At 37.5% G+C, this 27,326-nt stretch overlaps 1 protein-coding gene and 1 long non-coding RNA gene across 6 annotated transcripts in view; one reads left to right on the top strand and one right to left on the bottom strand.

Annotated features, from left to right (window-relative positions):
• Positions 1–27,326, top strand: part of Ac76E (adenylate cyclase type 2 Ac76E) — a 79,097-nt gene that overhangs the window by 47,218 nt on the left and 4,553 nt on the right. For 4 of the 5 annotated variants that reach the window (XM_067788228.1, XM_067788227.1, XM_067788229.1 and 1 more), the window contains 12 exons: positions 1,252–1,410; positions 3,914–4,046; positions 4,302–4,917; positions 4,983–5,081; positions 5,331–5,449; positions 17,952–18,178; positions 21,762–21,969; positions 22,033–22,367; positions 22,435–22,597; positions 23,972–24,184; positions 25,216–25,320; positions 25,609–25,626. In XM_067788228.1, coding sequence (XP_067644329.1) covers positions 1,252–1,410; positions 3,914–4,046; positions 4,302–4,917; positions 4,983–5,081; positions 5,331–5,449; positions 17,952–18,178; positions 21,762–21,969; positions 22,033–22,367; positions 22,435–22,597; positions 23,972–24,184; positions 25,216–25,320; positions 25,609–25,626 — 2,395 coding nt within the window. The remainder of the gene's footprint in view (positions 1–1,251; positions 1,411–3,913; positions 4,047–4,301; positions 4,918–4,982; positions 5,082–5,330; positions 5,450–17,951; positions 18,179–21,761; positions 21,970–22,032; positions 22,368–22,434; positions 22,598–23,971; positions 24,185–25,215; positions 25,321–25,608; positions 25,627–27,326) is intronic. The other variant, XM_067788231.1, reaches the window with a different exon arrangement.
• Positions 1,091–27,326, bottom strand: LOC137252476 (uncharacterized). The gene is made up of 3 exons (XR_010953568.1): positions 27,253–27,326; positions 3,523–3,662; positions 1,091–1,406 (listed from the first exon to the last, which is right to left on the bottom strand). It is a non-coding gene; the product is annotated as an uncharacterized lncRNA (long non-coding RNA).

Below are 27,326 nucleotides of genomic sequence, written 5' to 3'. Positions count from 1 at the left end.
GTAAAATAGCGGGACATTCGCGGTCAGCACCTATTTATGGTCCAAAAGGATATTTCTTCTTGCACCGCGAGCTGTAGCAGTACCCACGGTCTCCATACATACTCGTACCTTCTATTACTGAAACTCAGCCTTGTGTGGAAGAAAGAGTTTTCAGACAAACTTTTTAACATTTTTAATATGGCCTCTTGTACTCGTCCCGCTACTTATTGACCATGAAGTTCCTGTTTTATGTTATATTTCTGCAGCTTGTGCCAATGCTCAGCTTTTCTGAAACAGTTTCATTTTGCCACTAATTTTGCAACTTCGTGGGCTTCATCGAGCTAATTTTCAAGGTACTGAGAGCGGTGACTAACAATAGTTTCCATAACTATAGTAGAACCCAGTCTGAAAAAATGGGTCTTTGTTAAAATCTTTCACATTTTCCACCCCAGCTCTTCATCTATTATGGCGTATAAAGCTCAACTATAGTTCATAGTTTTTTCTTGTTCTTGAATTATTAGCCGTGTTTTTTTTACACGGTATACGTTTACGTTTCTAGCGGCAGTGGTTAAAGAACTAGCTACAGAACAGGGTGTACCTAAAATCGGAGACGCAAACCTCTGGTGGCCGTAATGTATAACATATAGCTGAATCAGTTACGATGAATAGTGGACACGCATAGAATACATAGAATTAGTGTAGAGGGTGAAACATAGACACATTAGGGTGGTTACAAGGTATATGGTGAATTTTAATTTTTGTTCTATCTTTCGGGGCATAAATGGTTTCACTTTTACTGACGAAACACTAAATTTTTTTCTGAAAAATCGCTGTTTTCCTAACTTTGACCTCAATGAGGCACGTGTTAACATTATCGGATTGGCCTGAAACTTTGTATGTATAATTTTCTAATCTATTGGCATATTTTATGGATGTAAAAAAAAAACACAGCTATTATCGACATTGACATAAAGTTAACGCCTTCTTCTTTCATTCATATATGTATATGTATGATTGCTTTTAGAGTCAGTAGTGTAACTTCCTCAAATTGCCATTTTTAGCTATTCCTTTTTATACATTCCTTGGTTTATATTTTTTATAAAAACACACATTTTTATTTGTTTTAAGAGTTATAGAAATATATTTATCGATAATGGGTATTACCAGCCATATTTTTAATATGAAAATTTGATTTATAACTCCAAACACATTAATTAATTAAGCGGCTATGGTAATCCCATTGGCTAACGGGCACTTTTATAATCATTGCAGGCATGTGCGTGAGGCAACTGGAATTAATGTTGATATGCGTATTGGCATTCATACGGGCAATGTTCTTTGTGGTGTCCTTGGATTACGTAAGTGGCAATTTGATGTTTGGAGTGATGATGTTACACTGGCAAATCATATGGAAAGCGGCGGTGTTGCTGGGTAAGTTAAGTAATAAAAAACATACATATCCTTACTTCTATGTATGTTTGTATGTACGTGGGTGCTTATAGAAATTCGGCTTTATGTAAAATATACAACAAAAACAACGTAAGCTGATAACGGCACGTAAACATGCAAGTATTTTGTGATATTACGATTGTAGTATTTGACCAATTCAAGTTGACCCACCAAATTTTATTTGCTATGAATTTTTGTTTTACTATCGCCCAAACATTTTCACTAGGCCACGCTTCGAGACTTATCAATATAATGCTATATTTTAGCTCCTTTCCGTTGTTTCGAGTATGCAATTACAGCTTCTATGATCAATATCCATACCCCAAATATCTTCTAAGCAGCTGACGGTAATAACCCAAATAAACATATGCAGTCTTAATTTTAGATGAGTAAGAGGCCTAAGCTTTTTCTAATTTCCTGGCACCCAGATATTTTTTTTTATCAAATAGTCGTTAAATGCCACCGCCAGTGAAATTAAGTAATCTCTCGCAGCCCACGACTTTACAGTGGCAGAGCTTAGCGCTTTGATAACCGCCTGACTATCTGAGTTCGTATTAAATTCTTTATAGTTTCAGCGTCGGATAGCATCCCATTTACCCAAATTTCGCTGAACTCGTGGCGAAATACTTCACCCCCAACACTCCCATCCAGCCTCTTGTGGCCTATTAAAGCCCACTCCATTTTCATTCTTCATGGAATATGCATGGTGAATGTGGCAACAGGAGCAAAAGCTGGCGCATATTGGTCTATCCTGCAAGAGATGTAGTCGAATAATGCTGGAATGCCCTAATTCACATGCATCTATCACGCGTCACGAAGCCTTATTAAACAGTTTTAGGTTTTCTTTTACTGCAAAAATATCCGAAAGTACGTTTTTTAATATAGACTAACGAGTAAATATATATGTATAAGCACCAATTCATAAATATGTATGTATTTAGGAATAAAATATTCAGGACTATTTTTGAATACTTGCAACTAATAAATGCATTGTACACATGTACATATATCCGTATTTATATGTACTAAAGCACGGCGCGAATCTTCATATACATACATACTCATATTGTTCGATGTTTTTATTTAGAGGTACTACTAAGCGTAAGAGCAACATTTTACGTAATACTCCATCCATCCATATCATAGGATGTATTTGAAAAGGAAGAATTTACTTATGTCAGGCCATCAAGACATTTTCAACCACTCTTCCTGAGTACATGCAGATCTAATTTTGAAATGCACGAAGCTTTTCGTTCTTTGTGTCTGGATTTCAACAAGCACTATATCAATTTCGCCTTTCTTAATAAAGAAAAGTATACTATTTAACCTAAATTAGAAAATGCTTATCTAATGCAAGCACAGGCAAATCAAAGCACATAAAAGTGTGATAAGATCATACGCCTAATAAATATATTTCAAAAACCGTACTGGTCACTGCGACATCTACAACATACATTACATCTCACGAGAGCCCCCTACTGGGCAAACAGCTCCCTCATGAGCATTTCGCATTGCCTTCTTTATGAGCGCTTCACGTCGGCTCCCTAATGGGCACACAGCTCCTTTCTGAGCAATTCTCGTCCTTCAGAGATCCTCACGACGGCTGCCTGCGTGGGCATACGTATAAGAATTGATGCACAACAATCTATCCTTCTTATAAATTTGTAGAATAAATATGTTATTTATATCGTATATACTACATATTTTAAGTAAATTTAATATTTTAGTCTGTATAAATTTTTAAATTGTAGACTAATAAATAAATAAATAAATACATATGTACTGCCAGACCTAGAACTCGTTGTCCGAAAATTATATCTTATAGTTGAAAAAGTAACCTTCCTCTCACACTCATCTTTCTTTCCTCCCTCTCACTCCATCACTCATCCTTTTCATTTCCCCGTTACGCTTCCTATTCTTTTCCTCTTCTCTTCCTCTACCTCAGGCAGCCTCTCTGTCCATTGCTCTTATTTTCCTCTACCTACCTACACTCTCCTCTTCCCACTATCTTACAGATTCACACCGCTCACTTTTTTACAATTGTACATGAAAAGATTGATAAAGGAAAAATATATACTATCATATTTCATTTACCTTAGCCAGAATTTGGAGCTAGGACGAACTGAAACTTAATCTTGTACTGGAGGCGTGGTTCCGGCAGTTTGTAGTTTCGCCTATGTTCCTATTCAAAAATTAGTATGTCAAATAAAGAACTCGTGTTTTCTTGATATCTCCTGAAACGGCAAGAAAGTCAAAATTTAGGCCACATCAAAACCATTCCCACGAATCTTTCAGTCATTTGGTGAAAATTACACAAAAGAGTAAAAATTATTGTTTTTTTTTTTTGCTTAATGCCTTTAAACATACAAGAAAATCTAAGTTTGTGATATGCTTGAATCTAAAACTGCAATTAAATGCATTTCTGAATGTGAAATTTATTCCATTGAGGTATTCAAAGCAAATCGTTATATATGATTTCTTACAGTCGTGTTCACATCACTAAGCAAACTCTGCAATTCCTCGGTGAGAAATTTGAAGTGGAAGAGGGAGATGGTGCCAGCCGAGACAATTATTTAGCAGACCACAAAGTCGAAACATATCTAATTGTACCTCCAAAGGTATGTAAGCATGAGCATGTATAACATAAACTGTATAGGTATAAACGCCACCTTCTACTTCGCTATGTGAGTGGTTGATCGGAATTGGCCCGAAGAAAGTCCAATTTTAAACTGAATTCCACGAATAGAGCGTTTTCGAAAAAATTCAGTGATAGCGCGTTCCTTTTAACCTTCGAAATAAAATAACCATCGTATCATTTGTGTTCATCGCAAATATTTGTATTATGCTTTTCTGACTTTTTCCATGTCTGACAGAAAACAACCTACCCACACGCTGTGCCACAAGTTATCGAGACCACAACTTCTTCAGAGACCCCGTCAAACGATTGTGATGTTACCGAACGCCTTTTACCCAACCCAACGCCGACCAGTATCTCAAACATTAATACATCATTGACTAATGGACAGAAGACACCAAACCAAGAAGATGCCCTCTCTACTGGTGCCTTAAGTGGTATAAGCGGAGGAGTGTTCTCACTTGATCGCGGAAAGTTATCACCATCGTCCAACAACAGTCAAGATCCTGTGATAACTGATTCTATCAAAGAGCTATCGGAAGAGGATGAAGACGATAAAATACCACCAACGCATAATTTATTACTAATAAATAAGCATCGTGAAAGCGCTGATTCTAACACAGTCGAGGAAGTGCGCCGTAAGTCGTTGCCATTGCCAAATGAGGATGTAATGAATGCAAGTATTTGTAATGGTGGCACTGCTGGTAATTCAGGATGCAATAACAATTCAATTGGTGCCGAGAACTTAAATAGCATAGCGTCAACGAATTCAATGGCATTGATGCCGTCAACAATTAACAATTTATCTGTCAGTGAGGGGCCAGAAAAAATAAAACGTAAACTTTCGGTTCAAGGTAGCTAAAATTATATTATCAATTGAATTTGTTTGAAGTCAATACAATGATGTCTGCTTTAACAGGTATTATTTCATTTGCGGACAGAAGGCGATCCTCTGGAGCCTTCACGGACGCTCGCAAACTGTCCATTCACAGCGGTGAGAGTTTTCGCAGTCATGCTGGTGAGTAATAGAACGAAAAATGTTACAATACACCAAAATCTGTCTGCTTTTCTAAAGCTCTTCTAAAGTAATATATTTTAAAAGCTTACAACTTCTGTGAAAACGTTTTTATGTTTATTAAGTTTCATATATAACTTTAAGCATAGTAATTTTAATAAAATTCACAGCACTCAAGAACATTTTAGTTTTGGAAAAAAGTGTGTTTAAATATTTCCTTTTACATTCACTGCTACAAAACTTTTATTTCAGGCCATGTTACCCGCAATCGTCCATCGTCTAAAATGACAAAATACGTAGAATGCTGGGGTGCTGATAAACCATTTGCGAACATAGCAGAATCGAAATTGGTAAAAAACATTGGTTTGGCGGTAAGTGGTATTTTGGTCAACTTTTTGAAACTACACACACGCCAATAATACACATATACATACGTGCATATGTATGTAACTATATAATTAAGTATCACTATCACAAATCAAATTTACTTGCAGTGAAGTTTCCAACTTTAATTGGCAAGTAATTGAATTTCACTCAAACTCTAGCTCAGCATGGGAGTCACTCAAGAAGTCAGAATGTTCTTGTACATTAGAGTCCCACTCTGCAGTGTGGAGCAAAATTAATCAGCTCAATTCTAAATAATCTCTCGGAATTTTCTTCTTAATTCTTTTGAGGGAGAAAAATAGTTGAGAAATAGCAATTTCGAATTTTCGAAGTCAGCTGTTTTGCCAAATAACATTTTGTTACGCAATTTTATTTTTATAAAAGAAGTTTAAAAGTTTGATAATTGTGACAAATTTGTTTAAAATTGAGAAATTAAGTAATAAATAAATGCCACAGCAACATCAATAGAGGAGCATAAGAGGATGGCTGTGCGATAACACAAATCCGCTGGAGGTGTCTTCTTCTATTCAGCAAAGCATTTTTCTGGCGGCAGTTCGAGTGCCTACAACTCTTCTTTCGTCATACGCCAAAATCTGTCTGAGCTTTCTTCTTTTCGCCATTTTTGGATGGTGATATGTTGTTACATTCTTTACATATTCTTCATGCATATGTACATACACACATCTCTGTGTTCTCATATTTGTATAAGAGATTCTCAGTTATCTATTATTTCCCCTTATCAATTACTCATAAGTATACATTCCGTTACTCTGTAAAGTAAAACATGAATATATAATATCATCAGAGCATCAAATAAACAGTCTTAACGAAGTATTAAACACAACATATTGGCGACGAGAGCTAAAACGACTCACGTAACTAAAGGCAATGGCTGCTGCTCCATTTTTTAATTTCGAGCCTTTCGATGCAAATAAAACATCATGGTCACGTTGGGCTGAACGTTTCAAAACCGCATTGGATTTATACGATTGCGAGACGGAGAAACATGCAAAACTGCTCCTTCATTTTATGGGATCAGCTACATACAATTTATTGTGCAATAAAGTCATGCCGTTGAGGCCGGAGGAGATGACATACGAGCGAATAGCAGCCGCATTGCACGAGCACTTCGACCCCACTCCAAATGAGATCTTGGAAAATTTTCGGTTTAACATGCGCAAGCAGAAAGCAGGCGAAACATGTTCCGAATTTGCTGTGTCACTACGACGATTGGCGGTAAGCTGTAACTTTGGATTGCACCTAGAAAAGGCTTTGCGAAATCAATTCGTATTTGGTTTGCTAGACAAGAACATTCAGAGTAATTTACTAAAAAAGAAGTCGTTAAGCGTTAGTGAAGCGATCACTATGGCTACAGCATACGAATTGGCAGAAAAAGGGGGTGTAGAATTGCAAGGTGGAAATGACAGAGAAAGTGTGAATAAAGTAGGTTATAAAAACAAAATAGAGAAGAAAGAAAAGAAAGAGAAACAGAAGGGTGATAATAAAAAATGTTTTCGGTGTGGCAATTCCACACATCTCGCAGACAAATGCAAATACAAAGAGTTCACCTGTCATTTTTGCAACAAAAAGGGTCACGTAAAGAAAATGTGCTTAAAACAGAAATCACAGAAAAAGCGCGTGAACCAAATTGATGAGGAAGACAACGTACAGTTGGTCGAAGAACTATTTCAAGTAGATATGCACGGTGAAGTCCATAGCATAGCAAGAAAAATCGAATGCAAATTGTCAGTGAACAATGTACCAATATTATTTGAAGTGGACACGGGGTCCACAGTTTCGAGTATCAATTTGGAAGATGCCAAAAGGCATTTCGCAAAATCGCAGGTGAAAGAGACTAAAATACAGCTGGTGAGCTATTGTGGCACACCATTGGAATGCTTGGGTTATCTCTGGGTAAGTGTTGCGAATAAGATGAATGAGAAAACACTGAAATTGTATATAGTGCGATCAAATCGCAAGCCACTTTTGGGCAGGGAATGGCTCCGTGAAATAAAATTCGATTGGAATGAGATTCTGGGTAGTGAATCACACAGCATGTCGCGTGTTAATCAAATTGAAGACAACAAGAACTTGTGCAAGATAGATAATTTTATTAAGAGATATCCGAACTTGTTTGCCAAAACTACGGGGAAAATACGTGACTTGCAAGCTCGATTATATGTAAAACCCAATACTATACCAAAATTTGTTAAACATCGATGAGTACCTTTTCCTTTACTCGAAGCAGTAGAGCGACAATTAGACGAGCAAGTCGCCGAAGGGCTGCTGAAGAAAGTGGAAACCAGCGAATGGGCTACACCTATTGTCGTTGTACGTAAGAAAGGCGGCAACATTCGAATATGCGGGGATTATAAGGTAACCCTCAATCCAGTACTCCTCGTTGACGAACATCCATTACCGACAGTTGAGGAACTATTTAGCAAGATGGCTGGAGGCAAAAAGTTTTCGAAAATCGACTTGTCCACAGCATATTTACAATTGGAAATTCATCCGGAAGATCGGCATCTATTAACATTGAGCACGCACAAGGGGTTATATGAACCAACGAGAATGATGTACGGAATTGCTAGCGCTCCTGCAAAATGGCAGCGACTGATGGAACAACTACTAGGCGATATATCCGGTGTATCCGTATTTTTAGATGATATTAAAATTACGGCACCCGATGATGGTACGCACATACAGCGCGTTGAAGAAGTACTAAGTAGACTGGATCGCTGCAACATGCGGGTTAATCTTGAAAAGTCTGAGTTCTTCAAGGAGAGCATAGAATACTGTGGATATATAATAAGTAAAGAGGGCATTCGGAGAATGAAAAGTAAGATTCAGGCGATTCAAAACATGAAAGTGCCTACGAATCGAGAGGAGGTCAGAGCTTTTATGGGCCTCGTTAACTATTACGGCAGATTTGTGAAAAATTTGAGCGACATAGTGTACCCGATTAACCAGCTACTGCAAAACAATGTGAAATTCGTTTTCGATAGCAAGTGCTTAAGAGCGTTTAATGCTATAAAGAAACATATGCAATCGGATGTTATACTAACACACTATGACTCAAAGTTACCTGTAACCTTAGCAGTTGATGCTAGCCCCATTGGAGTCGGTGCATTACTAAGTCACGTATATGATGATGGTTCTGAGAGGCCGATTCAGTTTGCTTCACAGACTTTAAGCAAGGTACAACAACGCTACTCACAGCTGGACAAAGAGGCCTACGCAATAATATTTGGCATACGTAAGTTTTACCAATTCCTGTACGGTAGAAAGTTTATTCTCGTTACAGATAACAGGGCAATCTCTCAAATATTTTCACCAAGTAAAGGGATACCTATCCACTCAGCAACTCGCATGCAACATTACGCATTATTTCTCGAACAGTATGATTATGTCATTAAGTGCAAGCGCTCAAAAGACAATGGTAACGCGGATGCACTGTCAAGCTTGCCAATTATGGATGAGCGCAATTCCATAGAGGAGGTTTATATGGTTGAAGAAGAATTGTTACAGGAATTACCAATAACAGTTACTGACCTGCAACAAGAAACAAAGTTGTACAAAGCAATTAAATCGTTAGTAGAAGGTTTGAAGTATGGCCGAGTCTGTGAACCTAAAGATCGTTTTGGTATCGACCAGCACGAATTTACACTACATAATGGATGTTTATTACGTGGAATGCGTGTCTATATTCCTAAGAGCCTTAGACAAAGGGTACTTGATGAATTGCATACAGCACATTTCGGCATAGTTCGAATGAAAAGTCTAGCCAGAGCTTATGTTTGGTGGAACCAATTAGACAAAGATATCGAGGAGCTAGTACAGAAATGTGTATCGTGTCAAATTACAAGACCTAACCCCAAAAAGGAGCCAAACTCACACAGTTGGAAAACGCCTACTAAAGCATTTGAGCGGGTCCATGTAGATTATGCCGGTCCAATAATGGGTAAATATTTATTCGTACTAATCGACGCCTACAGCAAGTGGCCAGAGGTACATGTGACTCCCAATATGACCACAGAAACTACGATAGAAAAATGTCGTGAAATATTTTCGCAATTCGGAATTCCGAAAATTCTGGTGAGTGACCACGGGCGGCAATTTAATTCCAACGAGTTCCAAAATTTTTTGAAGGAAAATGGAATTATCCACAAACAAGGTGCACCATACCACCCAGCTACAAATGGTCAAGCTGAACGTTATGTGCAGACAATCAAAAACAAGCTCATTGCAGCGAAATGCACTGCACATTCACTCAAGGCGGAATTATCAAAAATATTACTAGCTTATAGGCGTACCAGTCATCCAGTAACGAGCAAATCACCGTCGATGATGAGGCTAGGGAGACAAATTCAATCGAGATTAGACTTACTATTACCGCATAATAACCCCAGAAATACCATAAAGTTATGAGGTCGACACAAAAGAGAATGTCGAATGGTGATAGAGTTGCAGTACGAGATTACCTCTCAAAAAACAAGTGGCAGTTCGGAGTAATCGAATCGTGCAAAGGCGATGCGCACTACAACGTGAGACTTGACGATGGTCGCGTTTGGACAAGGCATACAGATCAGGTGAGAAAATCGGGAGTAGGGCTCAGAGAGCAAGCAACAACTTCAGACGAAAGACAGATAACAAGCAAAACAGTAACGTCAAATGAAAATACACTACTCGAAAACCAACCAACATTAGCACACCAATGCGACAACTCATCTCATATTTCAAATGCTAAAGAAACCACGGAGCCGAAAGGATTGGCAACAACATCGGCCAATAAAGATGTGGCCGAAGTTCAGCAGACACCAGCCACTGACGCAGAGCAAAACCCTCAGTTGCGACGTTCGCAGCGACAGCGCAAAAAACCAGAGCGTTTATGAAAAAACAGAACAATACAAATATTTATTTCTTAAATCATTTCATTTACATCATGTACACAAATATTAAACTCTTCATTTTCTTCATTTTCATAATGTTTCACATTTAATTTTAAGAGCACTGAAATAATGATACATAGCAAACAAAAAAAAAAAAAAGCAGAACAAGAATCAGTAAATTTTGAGGGGAGAGAGTGATGATATGTTGTTACATTCTTTACATATTCTTCATGCATATGTACATACACACATCTCTGTGTTCTCATATTTGTATAAGAGATTCTCAGTTATCTATTATTTCCCCTTATCAATTACTCATAAGTATACATTCCGTTACTCTGTAAAGTAAAACATGTATATATAATATCATCAGAGCATCAAATAAACAGTCTTAACGAAGTATTAAACACAACATATTGGCGACGAGAGCTAAAACGACTCACGTAACTAAAGGCAATGGCTGCTGCTCCATCTTTTAATTTCGAGCCTTTCGATGCAAATAAAACATCATGGTCACGTTGGGCTGAACGTTTCAAAACCGCATTGGATTTATACGATTGCGAGACGGAGAAACATGCAAAACTGCTCCTTCATTTTATGGGATCAGCTACATACAATTTATTGTGCAATAAAGTCATGCCGTTGAGGCCGGAGGAGATGACATACGAGCGAATAGCAGCCGCATTGCACGAGCACTTCGACCCCACTCCAAATGAGATCTTGGAAAATTTTCGGTTTAACATGCGCAAGCAGAAAGCAGGCGAAACATGTTCCGAATTTGCTGTGTCACTACGACGATTGGCGGTAAGCTGTAACTTTGGATTGCACCTAGAAAAGGCTTTGCGAAATCAATTCGTATTTGGTTTGCTAGACAAGAACATTCAGAGTAATTTACTAAAAAAGAAGTCGTTAAGCGTTAGTGAAGCGATCACTATGGCTACAGCATACGAATTGGCAGAAAAAGGGGGTGTAGAATTGCAAGGTGGAAATGACAGAGAAAGTGTGAATAAAGTAGGTTATAAGAACAAAATAGAGAAGAAAGAAAAGAAAGAGAAACAGAAGGGTGATAATAAAAAATGTTTTCGGTGTAGCAATTCCACACATCTCGCAGACAAATGCAAATACAAAGAGTTCACCTGTCAGTTTTGCAACAAAAAGGGTCACGTAAAGAAAATGTGCTTAAAACAGAAATCACAGAAAAAGCGCGTGAACCAAATTGATGAGGAAGACAACGTACAGTTGGTCGAAGAACTATTTCAAGTAGATATGCACGGTGAAGTCCATAGCATAGCAAGAAAAATCGAATGCAAATTGTCAGTGAACAATGTACCAATATTATTTGAAGTGGACACGGGGTCCACAGTTTCGAGTATCAATTTGGAAGATGCCAAAAGGCATTTCGCAAAATCGCAGGTGAAAGAGACTAAAATACAGCTGGTGAGCTATTGTGGCACACCATTGGAATGCTTGGGTTATCTCTGGGTAAGTGTTGCGAATAAGATGAATGAGAAAACACTGAAATTGTATATAGTGCGATCAAATCGCAAGCCACTTTTGGGCAGGGAATGGCTCCGTGAAATAAAATTCGATTGGAATGAGATTCTGGGTAGTGAATCACACAGCATGTCGCGTGTTAATCAAATTGAAGACAACAAGAACTTGTGCAAGATAGATAATTTTATTAAGAGATATCCGAACTTGTTTTCCAAAACTACGGGGAAAATACGTGACTTGCAAGCTCGATTATATGTAAAACTCAATACTATACCAAAATTTGTTAAACATCGATGAGTACCTTTTCCTTTACTCGAAGCAGTAGAGCGACAATTAGACGAGCAAGTCGCCGAAGGGCTGCTGAAGAAAGTGGAAACCAGCGAATGGGCTACACCTATTGTCGTTGTACGTAAGAAAGGCGGCAACATTCGAATATGCGGGGATTATAAGGTAACCCTCAATCCAGTACTCTTCGTTGACGAACATCCATTACCGACAGTTGAGGAACTATTTAGCAAGATGGCTGGAGGCAAAAAGTTTTCGAAAATCGACTTGTCCACAGCATATTTACAATTGGAAATTCATCCGGAAGATCGGCATCTATTAACATTGAGCACGCACAAGGGGTTATATGAACCAACGAGAATGATGTACGGAATTGCTAGCGCTCCTGCAAAATGGCAGCGACTGATGGAACAACTACTAGGCGATATACCCGGTGTATCCGTATTTTTAGATGATATTAAAATTACGGCACCCGATGATGGTACGCACATACAGCGCGTTGAAGAAGTACTAAGTAGACTGGATCGCTGCAACATGCGGGTTAATCTTGAAAAGTCTGAGTTCTTCAAGGAGAGCATAGAATACTGTGGATATATAATAAGTAAAGAGGGCATTCGGAGAATGAAAAGTAAGATTCAGGCGATTCAAAGCATGAAAGTGCCTACGAATCGAGAGGAGGTCAGAGCTTTTATGGGCCTCGTTAACTATTACGGCAGATTTGTGAAAAATTTGAGCGACATAGTGTACCCGATTAACCAGCTACTGCAAAACAATGTGAAATTCGTTTTCGATAGCAAGTGCTTAAGAGCGTTTAATGCTATAAAGAAACATATGCAATCGGATGTTATACTAACACACTATGACTCAAAGTTACCTGTAACCTTAGCAGTTGATGCTAGCCCCATTGGAGTCGGTGCATTACTAAGTCACGTATATGATGATGGTTCTGAGAGGCCGATTCAGTTTGCTTCACAGACTTTAAGCAAGGTACAACAACGCTACTCACAGCTGGACAAAGAGGCCTACGCAATAATATTTGGCATACGTAAGTTTTACCAATACCTGTACGGTAGAAAGTTTATTCTCGTTACAGATAACAGGGCAATCTCTCAAATATTTTCACCAAGTAAAGGGATACCTATCCACTCAGCAACTCGCATGCAACATTACGCATTATTTCTCGAACAGTATGATTATGTCATTAAGTGCAAGCGCTCAAAAGACAATGGTAACGCGGATGCACTGTCAAGCTTGCCAATTATGGATGAGCGCAATTCCATAGAGGAGGTTTATATGGTTGAAGAAGAATTGTTACAGGAATTACCAATAACAGTTACTGACCTGCAACAAGAAACAAAGTTGGACAAAGCAATTAAATCGTTAGTAGAAGTTTTGAAGTATGGCCGAGTCTGTGAACCTAAAGATCGTTTTGGTATCGACCAGCACGAATTTACACTACATAATGGATGTTTATTACGTGGAATGCGTGTCTATATTCCTAAGAGCCTTAGACAAAGGGTACTTGATGAATTGCATACAGCACATTTCGGCATAGTTCGAATGAAAAGTCTAGCCAGAGCTTATGTTTGGTGGAACCAATTAGACAAAGATATCGAGGAGCTAGTACAGAAATGTGTATCGTGTCAAATTACAAGACCTAACCCCAAAAAGGAGCCAAACTCACACAGTTGGAAAACGCCTACTAAAGCATTCGAGCGGGTCCATGTAGATTATGCCGGTCCAATAATGGGTAAATATTTATTCGTACTAATCGACGCCTACAGCAAGTGGTCAGAGGTACATGTGACTCCCAATATGACCACAGAAACTACGATAGAAAAATGTCGTGAAATATTTTCGCAATTCGGAATTCCGAAAATTCTGGTGAGTGACCACGGGCGGCAATTTAATTCTAACGAGTTCCAAAATTTTTTGAAGGAAAATGGAATTATCCACAAACAAGGTGCACCATACCACCCAGCTACAAATGGTCAAGCTGAACGTTATGTGCAGACAATCAAAAACAAGCTCATTGCAGCGAAATGCACTGCACATTCACTCAAGGCGGAATTATCAAAAATATTACTAGCTTATAGGCGTACCAGTCATCCAGTAACGAGCAAATCACCGTCGATGATGAGGCTAGGGAGACAAATTCAATCGAGATTAGACTTACTATTACCGCATAATAACCCCAGAAATACCATAAAGTTATGAGGTCGACACAAAAGAGAATGTCGAATGGTGATAGAGTTGCAGTACGAGATTACCTCTCAAAAAACAAGTGGCAGTTCGGAGTAATCGAATCGTGCAAAGGCGATGCGCACTACAACGTGAGACTTGACGATGGTCGCGTTTGGACAAGGCATACAGATCAGGTGAGAAAATCGGGAGTAGGGCTCAGAGAGCAAGCAACAACTTCAGACGAAAGACAGATAACAAGCAAAACAGTAACGTCAAATGAAAATACACTACTCGAAAACCAACCAACATTAGCACACCAATGCGACAACTCATCTCATATTTCAAATGCTAAAGAAACCACGGAGCCGAAAGGATTGGCAACAACATCGGCCAATAAAGATGTGGCCGAAGTTCAGCAGACACCAGCCACTGACGCAGAGCAAAACCCTCAGTTGCGACGTTCGCAGCGACAGCGCAAAAAACCAGAGCGTTTATGAAAAAACAGAACAATACAAATATTTATTTCTTAAATCATTTCATTTACATCATGTACACAAATATTAAACTCTTCATTTTCTTCATTTTCATAATGTTTCACATTTAATTTTAAGAGCACTGAAATAATGATACATAGCAAACAAAAAAAAAAAAAGCAGAACAAGAATCAGTAAATTTTGAGGGGAGAGAGTGATGATATGTTGTTACATTCTTTACATATTCTTCATGCATATGTACATACACACATCTCTGTGTTCTCATATTTGTATAAGAGATTCTCAGTTATCTATTATTTCCCCTTATCAATTACTCATAAGTATACATTCCGTTACTCTGTAAAGTAAAACATGTATATATAATATCATCAGAGCATCAAATAAACAGTCTTAACGAAGTATTAAACACAACAGATGGTTTTGAATCAAATTTACTAAGGGACCTATGTTTTGCTTATTTATATACCGTTTGACTTAAAATAAAGAGTATTATGGTAGAATGTTAATGTATTCTAGCAGACATTTTTACAAGTGAATGTTTTTTTTTCGTAAACATTTTAATTTATCAAGTGAAAAAATTACTTGGAAATGGCAGTGAAAACTCGCTTTTATTCAAATTTATAATACCTACTTTTCACCCTTAACTGGTTTTCCCTTTTTCGAACATTGTTTAGAATTAAATGAGAGGAGTGGTGAAGAAATTCCCAAAGATTTTTATTTCTGTTTAATGTTTTTGAGTTGACGATGTGTTTACTCTTAGCTTTAGCTATATTTAAAAAATGCAGAGAGGTGGAGTCATTTATCAATGGCAAATAGATGAAACTTTGTGGGTTTTTAACTCCATAACTAAGAATAAAAATTTAGGAGAAGAAAACTTAAAATGATTTTCAAGCCGTAAATCAGAAGCCGTTGAATTTCTTTTTTTCAATATTGTTCATTTGAGATGTTTAATATTGCAGAAAATACAAAAATTTATCTCGGCGGTGGTGGTATCAATGGCATGCTTCGAGGTCAATGTTAGAACTATTATCATATTTCTCCACCAAGGTTTCGAACACCTTTCAAATAAGGGCCACTCCAATGTACATACATACATACATATATGTACAATGGGTAATCTTGTGCTAGTATGTTTGTATTTTTTTGCTTCGAACATCAACTTCTTCAATTTACATGTATATAGATGCACATACATATACATATATGTATGTACATGGTACTGTATAAAAATCGTTCAAATCAAAGTTACTATGTATACCGTACAAGAACACCCCGGATAGCATGAGATATAGCTGCTATGTCTACCCCAGCCTTCAAAGACGTATCGTACCCGAAATAGGTGTGGTCGTGTAACTTTCTTCTCTCTTTTACTACTGCTCACCCATTTATAAACAATTTTTTTTTAAATTTTCGATGTTCCTCTGCCCGGGGCTTGAGCCCAGGATCTTCGCTGTGGTAGGCGGAGCAGGCTGCCACCCCACCACGGCAGCAGCCCCCCATTTACATTTATCAATTTTCTTACCATTCTCAAATTCATCTTCCTGCAAAATGTTAAGTGCAGCTATCTGCTTTAAATTTTACACTTTTGAAATTTAGGGGCGAACTATGTACAACGCAGCGAGTTATTTTTTCTCGTGTGAACGAAAATTCATATCATATAAGATAATTCAGTGAGTGACTGTAAACACGAATGCCTTAATGAATTTTTTGGTATTATATGGTGGTGACTGTGAATGCGAGTGACTGCGATGCAAAGTGGCATGGCGTCATACATTAAATAGAAAACGACTGCTTATTATTACTGTTGGCGTTATCGCCATTTTTTAAAACAAACATTTTTGTTAGCCGTCAGCCGGTGGGTGTTTTTCGGTTCGCATCACTCTCAACTCTTACGGAAACGCTCCAGTTCATTAACAGGTTTTAAAAGCAGAGTCTAAACGTTAAACCTGCTGCCAGAGTCACTGAAGTTAGTTACTACTCCGATAATATACGAACTTTGTTTCAAAGGAGAAAAAGTACCTTTTTAAAACGTATTATACATAGTTTGGCCCTAAATAGCTAATAAAGTGCGACAGCGTCATCAAGAAAACATATTTTATCTGCTTCCACCAAAGAGGATAAATATAATAAGAGCCGTTACTCGTTATTTTTTAGGCATTTACTCGATGTAAACTGTGAGGTAGTCGCTACTTTTGTTTTATGAGGGACATTTTTGAATTGCCTTCCATTTATCCATGTGGTGTTGTCACTTTATGCAAACGTGTTTTTTGGAAAGAGAATTAAATAATTAATTAAATACAGTCGGAAAAATAAACACAAATACCCCATGAAAATGTATAGAAGACATTTATAAACATCTCGCCAAAAAAAAAAAAGTAGCGACTACCTCATAGTTTACATCGAGTAAATGCCTAAAAAATAACGAGTGACGACTCTTATTATATTTATCCTCTTTGCTTCCACATCATCCCGATGTTATTTTTATCGGAATGGCAATCGAAATTGACCTGATAGTCTGTTCTTCTCCTATGTGCCTACATATATGTACACTAGGGTGGCCACAAGAAATCAATTTTAGATTTTCCGCTGGGGCACCCTCCATAAATATGCTAATAGATCAGAAAATAATTATTGCAAAGTTTCAGGCCAATCCGATAATGTTAACATGTGCCTCATTGAGGTCAAAGTTAGGAAAAACAGCGATTTTTCAGAAAAAATTTGTTGTATTTCGTCAGTAAAAGTGAAACCATTTATGCCAGGAACTTGACTCGTACACCATTCGATAGGTAATTTTATTTTTATTGATTTTGATCTGAATAATATTTTATAAAACGGTTATTTTAGCAGTATTTAGCATTTATCATATCAGGTCATAGTGGATATCCCTAAACACTAAAATTATTTCTGAAAAATCGCTATTTTTCCTAACTTTGACCTCAATGAGGCACGTGTTAACATTATCGGATTGGCCTGAAACTTTGCAATAATCATTTTCTGATCTATTAGCATATTTAAGGAGGGTGCCCCGAAAGATAGAACAAAAATTAAAATGCACCATATACCTTGTAACCACCCTAATGTACAAACATATTTATATCTCAACATTTGCTTGATAATTTTTTTATTGCATTTTCATTTTGCAGAGCATCGCTATGATTGAATCCAATCTACTACCACCGGAGCGTAAATGTTTCAATTTCAATTTCTTGGGACCACCCACAGAGTTGAAGCCGTTCACAATGTGGTATCGCAATACGCCGCGCGAAACCATGTACCGCGCCCAACCAGATACGCATTTCCGTTTCGATTTGATATGTGCGTTTGTGCTTTTCCTTTCCATTGCCATCATTCAACTAGTAGTTATTGAAAAGTAAGTTGGATTCAGTAAAAAAAAAACTTCTTTACAGCATTAAAGACGTACCTAAATATGTATGATGGTTTATACATATTGTAACGAATTTAGTGCAATTCCTCTTATTTGCAACCTTCTACTAACGTTCGAATCACTAAACTGTTGAATAAATAACTCCACAATTCAATAATGCAAAATGGTCTTTATTAAAGTACTTCACAATAACACTTATACTTCGCAACTGATAGCTTGCTTAAAAATCAAACTGATTATTCTGCCTCAACTGTTGCTGCTTTTTATACTGTTCGATTTCCTTTTTCCATACTTCTAGGCGCTTCTATTTCTAGAGTTTACTCGTTCACCAGCTATAACTACAGATGCACGATTTTATAGCTTCTCGCAAAGCCCATGCGCGTGTATGTGAGTGATACTTGCACAAATGATTGCATAATTTCGGGAGTATCTCAGATATATGCATGTGCTTGTGGGTCTCTTCTCCGCTGCGTGTACGTACATATGTGTAGACATAATGATTGATTTGTTTATGTAGATACAAGTGACTGCCTGTTTTATTGTTGTTGTGGCTTCATTTACATAGCATCAGACTAGTGATGTGAGTATCACTTAGTGTCACTAATATTCGTCACACTGCCCTCCACCTAAGTCTGATCGTCCCGATCAGACAAATCTCTCGATCTAACCGCTGCTAGCCTCTCCAAATGAACCACCCTTCCATTTCGTGGTTTCCCCATTGTTTGTATGCGGTAGATGACATCACTGATCCTCTTCACAACTCTGCACGGGCCTTCCCAACTGCACCAAAATTTGTATGGAACACCTTTCCGCCGGTGAGGGTTGTATAGCAGTGCCAAATCTCCGTCCCGGAAACCTTCCGAATTATTTTTCTTGTCGTACCTGTGTTTCATCTATCTACTCATTACCCTGGGCCGTTCCCTCACACTCTGTTATTTGGCCAATAAACTACTTCATAGAGCTTGCGCTTGACGGATTGGCTTTGCATCATCAGTATCGTCTTGACGTTTCACAACAGTAGTGCGCACTGGCTTGAAACCACCCTTGCATTCTTTCTGGAAAATTCTTTCAGTCGTTTTAGTGCGGCCATTAGGGTTTGTCAATGCCAGTATTTTTCTCGCAGGTACCTGCGGTTTTGATTTATTTGGCCCATTCGTTCCATCAACCCTTGCCCGATCTGCTGCCTTTGACTTTTGTGGTTTTTGTCGAATCTCTTTCACCAGCACTTGGTTACTGCTGAGCCCTTTTTCCAAACTGAAGTTAAGTGGCACATCCTCGTTCTCATACCGCATCACCCTTCTCTGCATATCGATCTTGATGTCATGGTCAACCAAGAAGTCCACACCCAATATGACTTCATCAACGATCTCCGCCACAACGAAGTTGTGTAGAACTGTGAGCTTTCCAATTAAGACTTCACATATCACTTCTCCCTGGACTTGGTTGTACTCGCCAGTGACCGTACGCAACCTTGCTCCAGGTAACGGTTTCACTCTCCTGTTGAACAAGTCAGATCGGATTAAGGAATGACTGATAAGGAAAGACTGCTTGATTTTCTTCCAATTTGCGACACAGATATCAAAGGGCATTCAATAGCTGGAGCTAGCTCTCGATTTCTACATGTTACTCGCTCTTGCTCATCCCCTCCAGCTTTGTTATTAAGACACCCATGCTGTTGAAACCACTAGGATCAAGGTCGCAATTACGTGCAATGTGACCGGGCTTCCCGCATTTGATAACTCTTTTACTCCGCTTTTGCGATCCTTTCAGCGCCTCCAACATTGTGTTCACCCAGTCTGGCCTTTCTACCTCCACACGGCGTGCTCTGAACGCTGGCTTACACAGAAGCGATCTGTTTCCTGAATCAGAGCATGTGATACCGTTTCTGTGAATGTAGGTTTTGGGTTTGCGTATGTCGCTCGCTTCGTTTCCACGTCCCGTATGCCATTTATAAAGCTCTGGATTTTTATCCTTTCGGTGTATTCCACGGGTGCATCCGCATTCTCTAAATGTGCCAGGCTTTCAACATCCGACGCAAACTCTTGCAATGTTTCACCAGGCCTCTGGAAGCGGTTCAGTAACTGCATTTGGTATATCTGTCTCCTATGCTCAGTACCGTTCGCCCTCTGTAAAATCTCAGCTGCAGGCCCTTTCAATGCCATGAACAGTGCAGCAATTTTATCTTCCGCATTCCAGTTGTTCACTGCTGACGTTTTCTCAAATTGAAGCTTAAAGACCTGGAAAGGAACAGAACCGTCAAAGGATGGTGTCTTTACCTTTGGATTACTCGCTGAAACTGCTGGACGATTTAGTTGCAACTCCTGTATACGACCTCTCAATGTTTCAATCTTGGTATCAATTTTGTCTTCGAGTTGTAAAATTTTTGTATCTAGCGCCTCCAACTTCGAGGAAATACGTCCTTCTTGCTCTTCCAGTTGAGCAGAGATCTGCGATGATATCTGTGCTGAAATTTGCGCCGACATTTCGGATATTCGTGCCTCTTGTGCTTCAATCTTAGATGTAATCTGTGTCGACATTTCTGAAATACACGTTCCTTGTGCTTCCATCTTGGATGTTATACGTGTCTCCTGTGATTCCAGTTGGGGTGCTATACTTGTCTTCTGTTCTGTCAGTTGAGATGTTATATTTGTCTTTTGTTCTTCCAGTTGAGTTTCCATCTTGGATGTTATGCGTATCTCTTGGGATTCCAGTTGGGATGCCATTGTCAATGTTTGATCAGATATTGCAGCCAATATCATGTTCAAGTCTGTGCTGGTAACTGTCTGCGATTTTTCGATTTTCTCATCAATTTTTGTTGTTGATTCTTCCACATCAGGATAAAAGACATACTCGTCAACATTAATTCCTTCCAACTCCAATACCTCTCGTAGCCGTCCATGAAGTTCGATCTTATTGCCGGTTGCATTCAGTCCACGGCTTTCCAACCCCTTCTTCAGTTGCTGGATCCTCAATTCACTCAACTTTGCCACGTCCAAGTTGTATTCGCAATCTTCGGAATTCATTCAACAATTCCTCTTCTCACACCAATTGTAACGAATCTAGTGCAATCACTAAAATGTTGAATAAATAACTCAGCTATTCAATAATGCAAAATGGCCTTTATTAAAAAACTTCACAATAACACGTATACTTCGCAACTGATAGCTTGCTTAAATCAAACTGATTAATGTGCCTCAACTGTTGCTGCTTTTTATACTGTTCGATTTCCTCGTTCCATACTTCTAGGCGCTTCTATTTCTAGAATTTACTCGTTCACCAGCTATAACTACAGATTTTATAGCTTCTCGCAAAGCCCATGCGCGTGTATATGTGAGTGATACTTGCACAAATGATTGCATACTTTCAGGAGTATCTCAGATATATGCATGTGTTTGTGCGTCTCTTCTCCGCTGCGTTTACGTACATATGTGTAGACATAATGATTGATTCGTTTATGTAGATGCAAGTGACTGCCTGCTTTATTGTTGTTGTGGCTTCATTTACTTAGCATCAGACTAGTGATGCGAGTATCACTTAGTGTCACTAATATTCGTCACAATATTTTCAGAAATATTGCATTAGTTGGTTCACTAGCAGCCACCTTAATTTCACTTGGCCTATTTCTATACCTAAGCAATATACAAGTTCCTGAAATGAATACTTCAAGCACAGATCGTAATGGACCCGGACAGGTAGTGGCCAGTAGTCGATATCTTCGACTTGCTATATTCATTATAGTGAATATATTAATATCAGCATGTGCCGTTTTCAGTGTGGTAATTCTTTTCTTCAATTCACATAGTAAATAATTAATTATTAACCAAATATTTTTTACTTAGATAAATTTCGCAACCGATGTGAATATCGATTTAATTGAGTCAATAAAATCTGAAAGTAACTTAACAAACTCATCCTCCGCATCTACATCAAATGCGTCATTTGTGCCCGATGTCATTTTTACTGATTTACAAGTTCCTTTATATAATTTAGATCAAATTGAGAACGCACCAATTTATCTCTACTGCTGTGCTATAAGTTTGGCAGCAATTTCCGCTTTTCTGCGATCTGGATTCATTCTTAAACTGCTCGCCATGATTATAGCACTCGTTTGTCAAATAATTGTGCTGGGCTTTAGTGACCTCTATATAGTTTATAATCTATATCAGCAAAGCAAGTAAGTTAATTGCATATTTATGTATGTATGTATGTTCACTTTGAATTTTCATGTATATTTGTTTAAGTTTTCCAATAGAGTTTAAGGGATTCCTGCTGTTATTATTGGTAGTAGCGGTGTTACACACATTGGATCGTCAGGGTGAATATGTAGCTCGTACAGATTTTTTATGGAAGGCGAAATTAAAAGTGGAACAAGAGGAAGTGGAAACAATGCGTGGAATCAATAAGGTAAATATACTAAATTTGATATACAATACATGCATAGAAATACAAACACATACTTAGGTACAGCTGCGAACACGAAAATAGCAGTGGTAATTTAAAAGTTCATCAATTATTCTTTTTTTATTTTCGATTATTGATGAAAGGATTTCCATGAATTGTTTAACTAAAAGTATTAACAAAAAGAAATCTCAAAAACGTTTTCAAAAATTTCTAAAAAATTCTAGAACTTTTTTTAATAATGCAGTTTGACCGCTTTCTTCACATTGTAGTGTGCTTCAAGCAGGCATCCCCAAGATTTGGCAATTTTTGAAAATCACCTGAAGTTGGGAACATAACTGGCAAGGTCTATCTATCTTCCCTAGCAGCTACGCAACAATAAAAGAGCTAGCTACGTCGTACACCAGCCCAAAGCTAGTAGGGCCATGCAAGCGTCTTTTAGCTGCGATAACAGAAAGTATAGAAATTTACATTAACGGGGTTCGATATCATGGGTTGCAGCAGAAGAGTGAAGGGCATAGCCAGCGTCAAAGTAGGCATACCCCTAGACGCAGCCATGGGGGAACTCAAAATTTCAACGTGAAAAAACCTCAGAAAAAGTGGAAGAATACCGCGGGCAGTGCCGTATGAAAATCCAAATGGCGAGACTATGATGAGAGTAGCACACCGATTCCGCCGATCACATACGTGCCAGCTCCTCAGACAACTTATCATCTATCTCATTTCCTTCCATTGCACTTACCCGGACTCGGGTAATGTATATGTCGAGAGCTTCTGTTAACGAAGCTAAAATTCGCTAGATATACCTTGGCTGTTGTGTTCCCAAACTCGGGTGATTTTCGGGCTGCTTGACGGCAGTTTGAGTGACGTAGAAACTGGGCATAAGGCAGTCTAAATAATATAAAAATGTTTTCATATGGAGAGAATTGATGACCTCTTCATGTGATATTTTTCTTTTATTCAACAGAAATTCAAAACAAAAAGAACCAAACACTACTGCAAGTAATGTTCGGATTCAAATAAACAAAAAAAAATTTAATGTGCTATGGCTTCGAATTTAATGTTGGTTCAGGCACACCGTGATTTATTTTTGACAATTTTTTTCAAGAAGAGAGTTTTGGGTTTTTTTCCAAGCGAAAGGCGCATAGTTTTATTTTTTATAAGAAAGAAAATCTAACACACGGTATTTTCAAGCAGGACTAAGAAATAATGGCCCTAAAAATAAGTAAACAATAAAAAAGGCTGTTTTTGATTTCTTGACCAAATGGCGGGGTATTTGATAGCTGAACAATAAAAGGTGATCCAGAGCATCGACTCGTGTAAAGCAGCTTTAAGATGCATCCGTGGAATGTTCATATTTAATTTTATACACAAATTTAGATTCTTTTAGAAAACATTTTGCCAGCTCATGTGGCCACGCATTTTCTTTATCAAGAACGTTCGACTGAATTGTATCACGAGAGCTATTCGTGCGTTGCTGTGATGTTTGCTTCAATACCAAATTACAAGGAATTTTATGATGAGACCGATGTCAATAAACAAGGCCTTGAATGCTTACGACTGTTAAATGAGATTATTTGTGATTTTGATAAGGTAAGCGATTGGCTATTAAAATCAATTTTTCTATAAAAATTACTGCATAAAAATAAAAAAGTATTTAATAGTATGTAATACGGTTTTCACACAGAAACTTAATCGAATTACAATTCTATTTAATGAAGTAAAGAAGTTTACCTTTTTAGACAGGACCTTTCGCTTCATTAAGCGAACATCTGTCAGCTGCCCAAAAAAAAAATATTTCGTTTTTACAAAAAATAGCTAAAATGGAAAGCAGCCATTTCCTTCTTAACTATAAATACAATCAAAATAAAATGCATGCGGAACTATCCATAGATTTGCACCTAACCAAATATGTGCCTATTTTCGAAAAAGTCATATTATCTTTTGCAGCAAATGTAAATTATTGAAAATAATTTATTTTTGATTGTTATTTGTTACATTGACAATAGAAATCGAAGCACCAAGCAAAGCCGACTGGATCTTTCACTCGATTAGGCATTCAATAAAGCAATAATGAGATAATTAAGAATTTGTATTTTGTATGGAAGATTGAGTTCGATTGGGGCTTTAATGTAGAAAACTTGAATAATTATTTCATTAAGCATCTGTGTGAAATTGGCACAATACTCCTATATTGCTAATAGAAAATGCTTGCAATGAGTTTTGAATTCGAAATCAAAACAAGAGAGCCTACAAAATGTTTGTAATTGTAGCAGCATAGGTGTGACAAAAAAAATTTATTTTTAGGTACATTCAATTATTGAATACAAAAACAAAAACATTTTAATAGCAACATATCGGTACTCTGATGTTTTTGAGTGTACCTAGCTGGTAGCAGCAATATAGGAGTGTATTACATATATGAAATTTACAAATATCTCAAACAGAAAAATTATATTTACATACATATGTAGGCGTGAATAAACCTGAAATCTACAAACGTATTCATATAAAGGCGATACACGAAAAAAAAACTTAAACCTACTTATTCCCCTTTTAACGGATGTCTTTAAAAGATTCATATAGTATATATATATGTATCAATTTATTTTACAAATTTTCAGTTGCTTTTAAAACCCAAGTTTAGTGGTATCGAAAAAATTAAAACCATTGCTAGTACGTACATGTGTGCATCCGGACTGCGGCCAGGCAAAGAGGATGGCGCTATGGTAAGTGAAAAAAACTATGGCATTTTTAAATTTAAAAAAAAATATGAAAATGTAATTTGAAGTAGTTTACAAGTTGAAGCAGTTCATTTTAATGAGGCGTAAGTATTTTTGTCAACGTTAATAATTTTTTGTTGTTTAAAACGAGGCGGGAATTTATGCAAAATAAATAATCTTCAATTAAATAAAATCTTTCATTGCTTTAATTCTTAAAAACAAAAAAATCATTAATACAACTTGGAGGCCTAATAACCACTCACAATTTATTCTCTTTTATTGCTTTTAATGCAGCGTTTGCGTAACTTTGCGGTAAGTGCTGTGTCGTGCGCATAAAAAAATACACTTTTTTTTTTATAAATAACTGAAAATAGTTCGCAAAAATTGCGATATCGCTTGCTCAAACAATTATTTTCAATTTTTTACGAATTGAAACACATTTGAAGAGGACATTTTGATTCCATTTTATTCTGATACTGCTTTAGATGGCTTTGAGGTTTTGAAATATTTCAATTTTGAAAATTCGCGAAATCACATAAGTAAAATTGACATTTTAGTAGAGTGCGCTATCAACGTTTGTTTTGCGAACTTGTGTTTGAGATATGAGAAAAATGTTAATCACACTGTACTACACTCGTCTGGGTATTGGGCCAGACCAAGTTTTTATATAAATTGATCCATAAGCAAAAAAGTAACTTCCCAGTTTTTTGAAGTTAGCTCCCAAAACATAGTGTGACGAATATTAGCAACACTAAGGGATACTATCATCTCTAAGCCAATACTAAGCAGTGACTTGTATGCACATCAACAAATCAATCATTATGTCTATACATATGTCCATACAAGCAGCGGAGAGCAACGCACCAACACATGTATATATCTGAGATACTCCCAAAACTAGGCAATCATCTGTGGAAGTATCACTCACATATACACGCGCATGGGCTATGCGAGAAGCTTCTGTAGTTATAGCTGAGAAATTTATAGCTGGTAAACGAGTAGTAAATTCTAGAAACAGAAACGCCTAGAAGTATGCGGACGAGACATTACAGAGTATAAAAGGAGTTAAAGCTGAGTAAGCAGTAATCAGTTTGATTTAAGCACGCTATCTGTTGAGAAGTAGAAGTGTTATTGTGAAAGTAGTCTAATAAAGACCATTTTGCATAATTGAATATTGGTGTTATTTATTCAGCAATTTAGCGATACGAACGTTAGTGAGTGGAGTTTCACTAAATTCGTTACAATAGATAATGTGTCTCGAAGTTCAGATGTGGTTTCACGCTAATAATTGTTGGTTATTTATTGTGTATGAAAACTTAAAAAAATTGAAATGCTGGCCTTATTTTCCTATTTGGATTGCAGATCTTCGAAACAAATTAAAAGCGATAAGTAACACAACTACGCAAAAATAAAAGGTTTGCGGATCTGACAAAATGGGTCTTGGTTCGGTCCTATCCTGAAAACTCGAAAAAAATCACTGGCGCTTTAGTGTATTTTACGGTTATGTTCGAGCTGAAAATCGCTGGACCAATTCTGATATCAAGGTGCATAGGATTCCTTATGTCGCATTACATCAGCTTATTTTTTCGAATAAGCGCTCAATCCTTAATAAGCTTGAAAGAGAATGCAAATAAGAAAAGAAGAGAGACTACGCATAAAATATATTAGAATTAGCTAGATTGTGATGTTCGAATGCCAATATCGATGCTCTCTTTATACTCAGCGTGCTTTGCACACAGAGTATATTGACTTTGATTGGATAACGGTTGGTTGTATAGGTATAAAGGAATCGAGATAGATATAGACTTCCATATATCAAAATCATCAGTATCGAAAAAAAATTTGATTTAGCCATGTCCGTCCGTCCTTCTGTTCGTTAACACGATAACTTGAGTAAATATGAAAGATATCTTCACCAAATTTGGTACACGAGCTTACCTGGACCCAGAATAGATTGGTATTGAAAACGAGCGAATTCGGATGATAACCACGCCCACTTTTTATATATATAC

Source organism: Eurosta solidaginis, chromosome 5 (assembly GCF_040869045.1).
Source record: "Eurosta solidaginis isolate ZX-2024a chromosome 5, ASM4086904v1, whole genome shotgun sequence".
NCBI classification, from domain to species: Eukaryota; Metazoa; Arthropoda; class Insecta; order Diptera; family Tephritidae; genus Eurosta; species Eurosta solidaginis.
This window is presented reverse-complemented; position numbering and strand designations above follow the sequence as displayed.